The sequence below is a fragment of the Spermophilus citellus genome, assembly GCF_964194105.1.
Source record: "Spermophilus citellus genome assembly, chromosome: 7".
NCBI classification, from domain to species: Eukaryota; Metazoa; Chordata; class Mammalia; order Rodentia; family Sciuridae; genus Spermophilus; species Spermophilus citellus.
This window is the reverse complement of record NC_138188.1, coordinates 35,484,332-35,497,680: the sequence shown is the minus strand read 5'-3', so window position 1 is coordinate 35,497,680 and position 13,349 is coordinate 35,484,332. Positions and strand designations below refer to the sequence as shown.

At 39.5% G+C, this 13,349-nt stretch overlaps 1 protein-coding gene across 2 annotated transcripts in view; it reads right to left on the bottom strand.

Moving 5' to 3' along the window:
• Window positions 1-11,141: 11,141 nt before the first annotated feature.
• The window catches only part of CLDN18 (claudin 18), a gene marked incomplete at both ends in the record, with an annotated part of 33,767 nt that continues 31,559 nt past the window's right edge, over window positions 11,142-13,349 (bottom strand). For both annotated transcript variants that reach the window (XM_081302724.1, XM_081302723.1), the window contains 2 exons: window positions 11,142-11,313; window positions 12,808-12,918. In XM_081302724.1, coding sequence (XP_081158850.1) covers window positions 11,142-11,313; window positions 12,808-12,918 — 283 coding nt within the window. The remainder of the gene's footprint in view (window positions 11,314-12,807; window positions 12,919-13,349) is intronic.

Sequence of the window (13,349 nt, the reverse complement as noted above, 5' to 3'; positions counted from 1 at the left end):
GAGCCATACCCTCCTGCCCACGATATGCAATGAAGCCCTGGCCTGGATGTCCATGCTTGATTAGGGTTCATTGGCTATAAGTAGTCATGAATCCTGACTGAGATGAACTTAAGCAATAAAGAAGTACTCATACAGGGCAGAGAAGAATATAGAGATACCCTGTAGCAATATAGAGAATATAGAGATACCGGGGTTTCACAGGGGTACCTTTATATTCTTGCCCGCTCCCTCCTTCTGTTAACCATATACTCTTCACTAGCTGATCTGGGGTAAAACTGCACAACAGAGACCACAATAAACCCCTTAGTGATCTGGCCTAAGATCACCTAAGATCTGCTGCTTCTAAAAGCCTTCTTCTTCCACATATGGAGGAAAATATGCCTAAAGGGAGGGAAAAATTGAACTTCAATGATGACTAATTGATACTTTGCAATCTTTTTGTAAAACAGTTTCTAGGTGATTAAAAGCAAACAGTAGAGTTAGTTTCATTCCCTTTAAAGTATTATCTCTCTCCTTTCATATTTACACAAAATGTTCCTATTACCACCCTACTGTGGAAAAGTTTAACAAAGGTTTTCGGATCAGCTCAGTGTACTAGGCATAATGTTACATTTTTAATTTTTTGTTATTATTCTTCTGAAAGTCCAGTACTCTTATTCCTTAGTACATTTTGGGAAATAAGGATTATGGAATTAATTTTATTCTTACCGACATTCAGTGCTTCCATAAACATGAAACAAAGAGACACACATTGCACACAAAATATTCATGAAATGGGAGATCAAAACATAAAAATGAATGTCTAATAAATTGATAGGTTGATGAGGAATATGAATTGCAATAATTTAAAAAGAATGAGATGGTATTACCTCCTACTATGAGATAATAACCAGGGAATAACCATTGACTACTTCTTTGTTCTTGGTACTGGTTTCACTTAATATCTGGAGAGTTACTAAAAGATGCCTTTGAGTTATGGGGTTGCGAGGAAATTTTCATCTAGAAGTTTCCAATTCTACATCAAATATGTGCAAAGTAATATTTTCAAAAATATTATTTAAGATTCTACAGATTTATTGTATTGGGTTTAGAGGCTGCCAAGATTTACCTATGGCTTAGTTCTTACTCTTTGTACATAAGCAGATATAATCACCCCTTGGAATCCTCAAGGGAGATGGCTCTGGGAATACCTGTAGCTACCAAACTGCTTGGATGCTCAAGTCTCATGTAAAATGGTGTAGAACTTACATGCAACCGATATACATCCTCCTGTATACTTACCTCTAGATTACTTATAATACTTAATACAATGTAAATGCTTTGTAAATCATTGTTATACTTTATTATTAGGGAATGATGATAAGAAAAAAATTTGTACATTTTTAATACATGTTATTTTTTTTCTTGAGTATTTTTGATTAGTAGTTGCTTAAACCCCTGCATGTGGAGCCTGTGGATAGGGAGGGATGACCATATACATTTCTATACATGAGGCAGTGTGGGAATGCTGACAGGCTCAGATCTTGTGTGATCAGGTCCAGCACCTGATAGCCTCCAGTTCTCAGGCTAGCATTCTACATGGTGATAGCTAGGGTACTGTTAAACAAGGTCTGTTTCTGATGCTCTTTATTTCTTCCTGATTTATTATTTCCCTTTGGTCTGAAGAACTTCCTTTAGCAATTTTTTTTGGGGGGCCACATAGTAGGGCAAACTTGTTGACAATGATTTCCCCTGCTTTCTTTTTATGGGAAGGCTATATTTGACCTTTAGTTTTGTAGGTGTTTGTGCTGGTTGGAATAGTGATGCCCATGGGGAAAGGGCTGAGACTCGGGGTGGGTGCTCCAGGTCCCAGCCCTTGTCTGGAGAGAGGAGATAAAGCCTGCTGATTGCATAAGGCAATCAGGTGGACATACTGCACCACAGCCCTCTTGAGCAACCAGCCTTCCTCTTGCCCTTTCCTTCTCCCTTCCCTCATCATCTTTTTTTTTTTTTTTTTTCCAACAGCAGAAGAGGACCAAAAAGGGAATGTGTTAGAGCACTCACTGCTTTAAACACAGTTAGTTCTTGTTATTTCTTAGTAGCAGAGCTTCTCAGCTTTTAATGAGCATGCAGATTGTCTAAAAATCTTGGCAAAATGCAGATTCTGATTGAACTTATCTGAGATTAGCATCAGGGTTCTGCATTTCTAACAAACTCCCAGTGCTGGTTGATGGGCTGCCCTCTGAGCAGGGAGATTAGAGTTCAGAGCTGTAGCAAAGTGTTAACATGAAGGGGAGGAGCCTGAGATCTGGGTCAAGGTGCAGTGTGGAAGTTTTGTAATAGTTCATGGTCTCTGCCACTACAGGGAAATATCAGTGGAAGCACAGAAGGGACAAAATGATATGGAATTATTTTGGGCATAATTCTGTTTTGGCAAAGAAATTGTACTTTTACATAGTTCATAAACTTGGTCTTTGACCAGGTGTGGTCTCAAAGGGGGAAAAGTTTCTCCACTCTGAGAAATAGAGACATATATGTGCCTAGTACGTGCTGTGGAAATTCATCATTTTTTATGTATGTATATTCTTGGGCCAGCCTTTAGAAACAGTATAATTACATCAGTTAGGGATACATTAAACTTCCAGTAAGATAAAATTCAGTGACAGTAGTATTTCTTGGTTGTGCATAATAAGAAATCTGAATCACTGGATAGTGGGTACATTAGTTGTTCTCTGTGCCCCTAGAACTTGGTTTCATCCCTGGGAAACTTTAAAAAGAAAAAAAATCCTAATGCTCAGGCCACATCCCAGAGCAATTAAATCAGAATCTGGAGAGTCAAAACCTGGGCATTGGTATTTCCAAAATCTCCCCACATGGACCAAATGGTTGAGAACCTTTGCCCTTGGCCTTCCTTCATGCATTTTCCTCTTTTTCATCAAACTCTTAACAACTGCCAGCTGCTAACATTGGGGCAGATCCTTGACAGCTTTAAGGTCAGCATCTCTGTCATCCTCTTGGCCTTTCCAGCTCATTCCCAGACACAGCCCAAGTCTATGTCTGCCTTCTAGACAGGAGGAGGGGGAAAGGGCAGGGCTTGGACTTCATATCCATCTGCTTGGATGGTTAGGGTTAGGGTTAGGGTTAGGGTTAGGGTTAGGCTTCTGATATCTGCCAAAGCTGCTGAAAAGGTGACAGTTTGAGCTTTTATAAAAGCCTCTATGTGCAGGCAAGAGTTGGGAATGGTTATGAGGTGGAACAACACATGTTGGGTCTTTTGAAAAGATTACTGTTAAGTGCTCAAGTGCTTTAGCATCCTAGTTAAGAAATAAAATATTACTTATGTGGTTGTGACCTTTTCCTCCCTAGAGGTAACTGCCATCCTAAATTTGGTGTTTATCATACAGATGCATTTTTTTAAATGGTTCTGTTGCATGAGAATGGTAAGGGTCACTTTCAAAATATCTACCACTCATGACAGATACTGGCCATAAACATCTGGTCCAGTCATTCCCAGTTGCTCTGGTGAGTTATCAGCTCTGTCACAGCTCTCTAAGCAATATTTTAAGATTATATATATGTAATATACAGGCTAACTGTAAGTTGTAGGCTGTTCTGCAAGTTGTTTACCCTTTCCACTGTGGAGTTCACCTATACTGGAATATATGTAACTATGATTGGTTCATATTCATTGTTTAACATTCTGTTGTGCGAATAGGTCACAGTCTATCCATTCAGTATTTGTGGATATTTAGTTTTTCTACTGCCCTTTTTAGGACTTACCTGTTCATGTCTTTTACTTAACTTTTCTACTTTTCATCTTTGTGATTTATAAGTAAATTGTTTTAATATTTTTGGGAAACTGTTTTTAAGTAAACAGTTGACATGTAAAAAATAAAGAAAAGATTATTGCTATTGTAAATATAAAAATTACATGCCCTTTTTAGAAACTTAAGGAAGAAGAAAATAAATTCATTTCAGTCTCAAGACAAAAACTACTAGTTGTTTGACACATTTCCTTCCAGTTTCTCTTCTGTTTTCACCATAATTTAGATCATGTTGTATTTGCAATGATGATTTTTATCTTTTATGTAAAAAGAATGAAACTTTCTCCATGTATTGTGAAAGTTTCTTAACCATTGATTTTATTGTATACATCATCTTTCATTATGGTGTTGCATCATGGTTTAATGCCTCTCCTACTGTTAGAATTAAATTTTTCTTTTCTATTTTTAGTTCTACAGACATAACAATATTCTTGCACTTGATTTCTTTGTTACCACATCCCTTTTTTGGAGTGAAGAGGATTTTCTATGGGCAGGTTGTTAAGGAATACTAAGGGATGACTGGGTCACAGAGAATGAACAGGTGGGGTCTTGGTACATGCTACCAATGAGGGTCATTTGACACCAAATGAACTCTAGTGACCTTCCTGTTGGGTTCTTTCTCTCCCATTGGCTCTGCCCCTCTGCTCATGGATGGGGACTGGTCTCTCTGCACAAAAGCTTTTGTAAGAAAACAGAGTCACATCCATTCACTATTGACTTTCAAAATTCCTCTACCTACATTCTGACCCCACCTCCACTTCTTAATATGTTTGTTTGCCATTGGACATTTTTTTTTTCTTTCAATTATGACTTAATTCCTAAGACTTAGGCAAACACTCCTACCATCATAAGGGGCCTGCTGGCTAGCTGGGCGGCCTGTGTCCCATTGTGGTATTTTCTTCACCCTTCAGGCTGACTCCATCCTCTTTACCAGAGGTATTGCCATGACAACCTCCCTCCTTTGGGCCATAAGTATGGGTGGCAAAGTCCTACATGCTTAATATGTTTGATATTTTAAACTTTCAAAAAATTCTTTGGGGAAAGTTCAAGTTGGCTCATTGAACAAAATAAATAAGCTTTTGTTGTTAGCAAGGGCTGGGATGGCAGCTTTGATCATGGAGGGGAAGCCTACTCTGGTCAACAACCTGAAACCAAATGAGAAGGTCACGTCCAGGAATTAAAAACTGAGGTTTTAGTTAAATTGTTTTAAGTATCACTTGAGACAAGAAAGGAATGGGAAACCTCTCAGTGCAGATGGAACTAACATGGATCCCAGATACTTCGGGGGTAGCTCTAGTCTAAGGGGATTGCTGGTGTAAAAGGAGCCCCATCCCAAACCCAGACTTAGGAGGGCCCGGGAGCTTTGGCTGGCACTGCTTGGGGAGACAGATACTTCTACACATAGTGCATTTTGGGGGTCCTGGGGCATTCTCTGGCTTTCTGGGTGGCAACACATTGCTGTTCTCTTTAGACACAGAGCACACTGAGAGCATTGCTGTTCTCTTTAAATACAGAGCACACTGAGAGTTTTGCAAAGGCTGAATGTGTAGGCTCCAGAGGGGTTCAGGGAGCCCCCAGTCCTCTCCCACTCTCTTCATCTGTCAGTGCACCACTTACAACAGACATGCTTTTAGCACTTTGTGAAAATAGAAATTAAAAACTGAAGTTTTAGTTAAATTGTTTTAAGTATCATGCTTCTTAGCTTCATAGGAAAATTTTTCTCTTTGTAGTACATTTACAACTTCCTTCCTTCCACCCTTCTTTATTTCTCCCCTTGCTCTTAGTTCCTTCCTTTTTCTTGTTCATTTATTTGTTCTTTTTTTTTCTTTCTTTCTACCTCCCTCTTTCCCTCCTGTTCTTCCTTTCTTCAATTCTTTGTATGTATTTATAAATTTATTTTGCCCATTTTTTGGTATTCCATCTGGCATTGTGGGAAGAGAGTGAGACATGGAGCCAGACAAACCCTGGTTGGGATCTAGGCTTCTCAATCCATCAGCTATGCAGCTTGGCATTGCTGTCCTGGTTTTCTTGGAGCTGTAAGGTTTCCTGGACACAGGACTTTAAGTGGGATGGTTGGTTACCTCATTTAGGCAAGATTCTTCTTGACCTTTCTGAATCTTGGTTTCTTCTCCTGGGAAGCAGAGATAACACCTATTTAATGGGGGCTTGTTTGAGGGTTAGAGAGAGTGTACAGAAAGGGCCTGTTTTGGGCCTTGTAGATTCTCAATAGATGATATTGATAGCAATATTAACATTAATAATTATCCATACTTTTTCAAGGCTCAAAGTAATCTTTCACTAGTCTTCTGTTTCTGCCATTAGTGCTTTCTCTTTATTTCTATTGTCTATTCTAGGAGGCATAGTTTGTTTTTCTAATTTTCACGTAACACTGGGTTCATGAAGTTTTGCTTTATCCAGTTAAGAAAAAGCCAAATTTCCCCTGAATGTGAAAATCTCTGAGTAGAATCTAATGCTACCATTCCAGTTGACATTGAGATCATCTTTTTAAAAAATTTTTTTTAATATTTATTTTTTAGTTTTGGGTGGATACAATATCTTTATTTTATTTTTATGTGGTGCTGAGGATCGAACCTAGTGCCACACACATTCTAGGCAAGCACTCTACCACTGAGCCACAACCCCAGCCCCTTGAGATCATCTTTTAGAAAACTTGAGAAACCCTTTGAGATCCCCAAAGTCTTCTTTAGATCTGAATATTCCATACACTGGCTCATGCTGAGCCACTTCTTTATAAGATGCAGGTGATGAGTTCCTGTTGATGAATATTTGGGGACCTGGATCTTTCCTCACACAGGAGGGTTTGGTTGGCCCAGACTACCTGCCAATCCTGAAGAGAGGGGGTGAGGTCTGGGTAGCCTTTCAGAGCAAGAAAAAGCCTAATGGGGCCTGGACTCTAGTCTTTGTTCTGGTCCCGAGCATGTCCTTTCTCCTTTCTGGTTCTTGTTAACAAAAGGGATAGGGGCCTCTGCTCTGCCATCTTTAGAGGTGAGTAGAAATGCTCAAATGGAGAAGTGAATGGCAGAGGGTTTTCAAATGGGAAGGAAAATTAAAACAGCATAGTGTGAAGTCAGTTTCTGGGCTCATGACCACTGTACTTTTTATTTTTTATTTTTCAATATTAGGTATTGAACCCAGGGCCTTATACATGCTAGGCAAATGCTCTACTGTTGAACTACATCCCCAGCCCTTTTAAAAAGTTTTTATTTGGAAACTAGGCCTCACTAAGTGGCCCAGGCTGGCCTTGAATATGCAATGCTATTACCTCCTGAGTAGCTGGGATTGGCTACTCAGGAGGCTGAGTAGTAGTACACCTGGCTGACCATTGTATTTTATTGGTTCAGAATAAGAGAGACCTTTATGCAGCCATGACTTTATAACTTCCTTCTTCCAAGTTGCCTGAGATGGATTTTTCTTTCTTTTTTTTTTTTTTAATATTCTGCTCTTAAGTTTCAGTTTTATTTTTTCTTGAGAACAAAGATATTATTATTGAAGAATATTTGAAAAATACTGAAAAGCATAAATAAAGAAGAAAAATATCATATCTCTATCCAGAAACAACTACTTTAAATACATTTTGGAACATATTTGTTTTGGGGGCATTTTTCAAAGTGCTCTTTAATAGAGTCAATATTAGAAAAAGATTTTAATAATCTTAATGGCTACATGCTAGTTCACTTATCTATATAAAACTATTATGACAGAATTTTAGGATGATCCAGTTATACTGTTTTCAACAATTGATACATATCTTTGGACATAAATACTTGGGATTATTTCCTTAGGAGAATTTGAAGAAGGAGAATTGCTGGATTAAAGGATATGTACAGTGTGTCAAAATGCATTTTACTGTCATGTATAACTAATTAGAACAAACTAAAAAAAGGGACAAACATTTTTAGCTTTCTTTCACATTAGGTACAACAATAATATTATCTTTATGTCTCCTGATACCTCAAATCTAAGTTAAAAGACAGGACAAAATATAATATTTTCTGTGGTAGGAACTTGTATGTTCCTTGGTCGTCAAGTAGAACCATCTCTTCCTTGAAGTTTGGTAACTTGCCAGAGGCTCAAAGATGAGACCTCTGCAGCTTTTCTTGGAATTTGGTTTCAGCCTCTTCCTGTGGTTAAATAACACTGCTCTGACTATAGGAAGAGGTTTGGGGATGGGTATAAGACTCAAATAGTCCAGTGAGTTGTATCAGGATTTTGTTTTCTCTTGCTGATATCAGAAACGAGAGGCTTCTTTTTGTGAGGTTCTGTCACTGAAACAGGAGCAATCATCACTGCTATTCTGTGGGACAATCTTCTCAAGAAGCAAACTGACAAGCTGGGCACAATGGCACACAATTGTAATTCCAGTGGCTTGGGAGGCTGAGGCAGGAGGATGGCAAGTTCAAAACTAGCCTTAGCAACTTAGTGAGGTCCTAAGCAACTTAGTGAGCCCCATCTCAAAACAAAAATAAAACGGGCTGGGGATATGGCTTACTGGTTAAATGCCCCTGGGTTCAATCCCCACATCCCCCATACAAAAATAACAACAACAACAACAGCAAACTGCTAAAAGAAACAAACCAACAGAGGGGAAAGAAAAACTGAGGTGAGGGCAGAGAAAGGTAGAGTCTTTCTTGATTGAACAGTGCCTGAAGCCAACCCTGGCCACATATCTCCCAGTTACATAAGCCAATACCCTGTTTGTATTAAAGTTGTCGTAGTTGGGGGCCTATCACTTAAGTATATATTTTACTTGCATTATTCAATTATTGTAATTATCCCCATTTTATAGATGAGGAAACTGAAACTCAGGAAGTTTAAATGCTTTACTTAAGCTAACAGCTAGGATGTGATATGACCTGGAGTTGAAGGTGGGTTGTTCTGAATTCGTAGCTCACATCATTGCTATAGCTTAAAGACTCAGTGAACCAGCTTATTGAGCTGGTCAGCCCAACCATTGACAGCATCAGGAGGGCAGGCATTGGCCCAGGGACAGGCCAATGACATTGGATACTTCAGACTGTTGTGCTCAGGTTCATACAGACTAAAATAGTCCTTAGATCCACAACATTTCAGCCTGTTTGCTCTGGGAACCCCCTTTCATTAAGGCTTTCCAACTTGCAGAATTCACTAACTAGGCTGGACCCACACCAAGTTGGCCCTCAGCTGCCAAGCTGCTGCTGGAAAGATGGATTCAGTTTTGAGATGCTGAGACTTCCCACCTCTACTTCCCAAAGCTCAGGAAAACAGAACAGAAGATATTCAAATGGAACATAACAGTGTTTATTAATATTTAAGTAACAAAACATGCAGGTCAATACTCAATGCATATACAATAAGACAGAGCAACAAAAAAATTATAAAGCACAATCTAACTAATGGAGGCTTTCAAACAGTTAAATGATAGAGAATATGCCAAGGGAAAACTCAACTGAGCCTTAAGCCTCAGACCTGATTAGGGGTTTTCTGGTGATGGGGGAAAGCTCACTGTACCTATGGCCTTCATCTTGTAGGGATGGTCCTGCTAATTCTAGCAAGATTATCCAATGGGGTTTCTTCTTCCTATTGCAAATCAGAAATTGTGCCTTCAACTCAACTCTTGAGAACCTTAGAGGTCTCCATGCCTTAGATCTCTCATTTCCTCCCCCGCCCCCACCAACTAAACTGGTTTATCTGTTCATTCTTTACTCTGCTGTAAGCAGTGAGTTCCAGGAGTGTCCTCTCCAATTTGGCCTAAAACTCTTGCTGGGAAGCTCTCTGAGTTCACTGCTCTGGCTCTTGGTGAGAACTCTCTTTCCTTTTTAATGGGCCATGATCTGGTCTTTATTCAGCATGGTCCATTTAACCTGAAAACCCCTCAGTATTTACCAAGTCCCAGGGGCCACTTTCTTATGCACTATTCATGTAAGGATTTTCTTTTCCTCCAAATAATAATCCCCAAATCAGATTCTTCCAGTGACACTGCTGCTCCCTGGTTTGGTGGCTTTTAGATTGCCTTTACTTCCATTTCCCAGGGAGTCTATTCTGGCTTTGGTGCTAGGATGAGGTTCTGGTGCCCTGGAAGGAGTTAAGGTTTTCTGTTCAAAAGGGCAGTGATACAAGCACTGGGCAGGGGTGTGGCTGCAAAGAACTTGCAGTTCTGCCTGCAACTCAAATATTTCAATCACTCCAGGTGAATTTAGTGAAGGGAACAGCTCTCAGTAAGTGCTACTATCAACTGCTAGTGTGGACAAAAAATATTAAATTTGGCCTTACCATTTTTTTTAAAGAACTTGCTTTTAGCCACTTCCTAGGCATTTCTGTGTTCCATTATTTGTCATTTACATGGTTTGCATTTATTATGTATAATTGGTCTTGGAGGCTTCAAAAGGGAAGAATTAGGATCAGAGAGCTTTTCATGGAATTTGGACTTATATGTGACTATACAAAGTAGTACAATAAAGATAGTACTTTTTCAATTTTCTTCCTATGTGCAAGGGTGAAGCCAATTCACTATACACCAGGGGGCAGAAAGAGAAGAGAGAGAGGAGAGAGACGAGAGGGAAGGCTATAATTTTGCTAATAAATTTCTGATTATATTTAGGACTTAGATTATAAAACAGTCTTTTCTCAGCCCCCTAGACACAATTTATGACTTGCAATAGGAAGAAGAAACCCCATTGGATAATCTTGCTGGAATTAGCAAATGCCAACAGAAGCAGAAAGTTTTGGTTGCCTCAAGTAGAAATCACTTTAGTCTAGTAATTTTTAAGGTTAGAGTGTAAGAAAACTCAGAGTGGGCTGGAGAGATCACACATGTGTTTCCCTATCATTTCTTCTCCAATTAATGTTTATTAGTAGCCAGTTGGGAATGGGAGAGGCAAAAATCAAATAGCAGAAAATAATGTCTTTGGATCTACTTTCTTATTTTCCTTTCAAAATTTTTCTTGGGGACAAGCTGGCAAATAAATGGTCAATGGGTTTATTAAACAGAAGGAGCAGGAAGAGTCTATTTAAATTATCAGTGTCAGGGAGTCAAACCACATTCTATCCTCAGATTTAAAAAGTTGTATTGAAAGAAGTGTAGAAAGTGTAAGCTGTGTAGCCTTTACAAATGATAACTTTACAAACACTTTACAAATGATAACTCAACTTTTTTGTGTTGGAATATTTAGAGACAGAGATATGTAGTCAAGATCATCTGGTTTCAGGACAGATGAAATCAAGATTTTCTAACTTTCAACTCTGAGTCAAAAACAATAAGGAATCAAGGTAGAATCTTCTTGTTTTGCGGTGGGTTTTGGGGGAGGGTTTCTTCTGTCCGTTCCAAAGGATCTTGGAGCATTACACATAGTCATACTTGGAAGGATGAGATTGTCCCTCATCCTCTGTGCGAGCACCCCCATCATATATCTTCTTGTTTTTCATGTTGGACCCAAAGCCAGTGCTGGCCTTGAAGCCTCCAGACTTGTAGCCAATATTGTGACCCGAGGTATGATAAGACACAGCTGTGTAGCTAAAAGAAAAAGAATTGTTCCATGATCACAGATGTTTGTAGGAGGACAGACTTCCTGTTACCCTGGATGTCTCTGACCTATTAGGAGCAAACTAAGATGTCTGGTGATCCTGTTCTTTGTGATACTAGGGTTTGTTTTTTTTTGTTTTTTTTGTTTGTTTGTTTTTTGCTTTTCCCTGGGGCAGGATTTCTTGCTTTTATATTAGAGCTTCACTGTGCTAGTAGTGGGTGATTAATGGGTTCTCTCTGTTAATTAAAATGAAGGTTAACCAGAAACAATGTCTAGGGGAACACTATTCTGACAAAGAATCATATACTTTGTGAATTGGAAGGTATGTGCAACCCATCTCCTCCAGTTTGCTTATTTTATGGATAAGTTAATGCAGGCTGCTATGCTCTGAATTTGTACCCTCCAAAATTCACATGGAAACTCAGTCACCACTGTGATGGTAGTAAGAGGTTGGACCTTTTGGGAGGTGATTAAATCAGGAGGATTTAGTGCCTTCAAAAAGGGATTGAGGTTGAAGAAGCTCTCTCTTGGCCTTTTACCTTTCTGCCCTGTGAGGTCAGTGCTCCTTCCCTTCAGAGAAGGCAGCAAAAAGGCACCATCTTGGAATGGAGACTGGGCCCTACCAGACACCAAATTGGCTAGTGTCTTGATTTTGGCCTTCCCAGCCTACAGAATCATGAGAAATATATTTTTTATTGTTTATAAATGAACCACTCTGTGGCATTTTGTTATAACAGCCCAAATGGACAAAGACAGAGGCCCAGAGAGGACAAATGATCCACTGGAGGTCACAGGGCTGGTTAGAAGTAGAACTACATCAGAATTCAGCTCTACCAACTTCAGGTCTTTTGTGGATTTAGAGTAGGATTGCTCAACAGCAGTGCTGTTGACACTTTGGAACTGTATGCTTCTTTGTTGTGAGGGACCATCCTGTGAATTGTAGGATAGTTACCCTGGCCTGTGCCAGGGTATAGAAATCATTATCACTTCCCCTCTGCCTCTCACCAAAGTTGCAGCAATCAAAAATGTAAAGTGTCATATATGGTGTGACACTGTATCATGTACAACCATAGAAATGTAAAGTTGTGCTGCAGTTGTGTACAATGAATCAAAATGCACTCTGCTGCATATATACTTAATTAAAATAAATAAATTAAATAAATGTAAAGTGTCTTTAGATATTGCCAAATATCCTGGGAGGTGGTACAAATTCTTTCCCATCTGAGAACTACTGAGTTGTGGAATAGTGGAGCTAGAAGCAACCTAGAGGGATGTTTTTCTTTTCCTTAAAATAATATCATTCCTAAATCTTCGCAGTTGAAGTCTTTCTCTTCTCTTCTTTAGGAGAAGGGAAAGTTGTAATGAACTTTCAGTCAATAAAGTTCTTCTAAGTACCTGGATTAATCATTTTGGCTATAAATTATACATTAAAAGGGATTCTGAACAAATGAGGTGTCTAATTGCATTGGAAAAAGAAGACTCACTTGGTATCATTCGGTGTCAGGCCGCGGCAGGCGATACACATCATCACACCCCCAATTAGCGTGAGGCCTCCAGCGACCCAGCCCACGAACAGAGCTGCACCAAAGGTGTACCTAGGTGGTGAAATGGTGAGTGTGAATGAAGCTGACTCGACTCTCCAAGCTCTGCCCACTGCCCCTGGCCATGCCCATTCTTTCTGTCCCCATTTTGGGGGGTCCCCCTCCCTTTTCTGCTGGGAAAGAGAGACTAGGAGGTTTGGCAAGAGAACTTTGAAAGGTATGGAATTTTAATTCTTTGAGCTCTCACTATGGGATAATAAGTATTCATCTTACCTTACCCTAGGTAATCCTTATGCTTTGGTTTTTGTGTTGAATGTCTCCAAAGGGCCCATGTTTTAAAGGTTTGGTTTCAGGATGGTGCTATTGAGAGGTGGTGGAATCTTCAGAAGGTACTGCTTAGTGGGAGGTCCTTAGGTCATTGGGGGAGAGCCCTTGAAGGGGATGATAGGATCCTGGCCCCCTGCTTATTTTTTGATTCCTGGCCA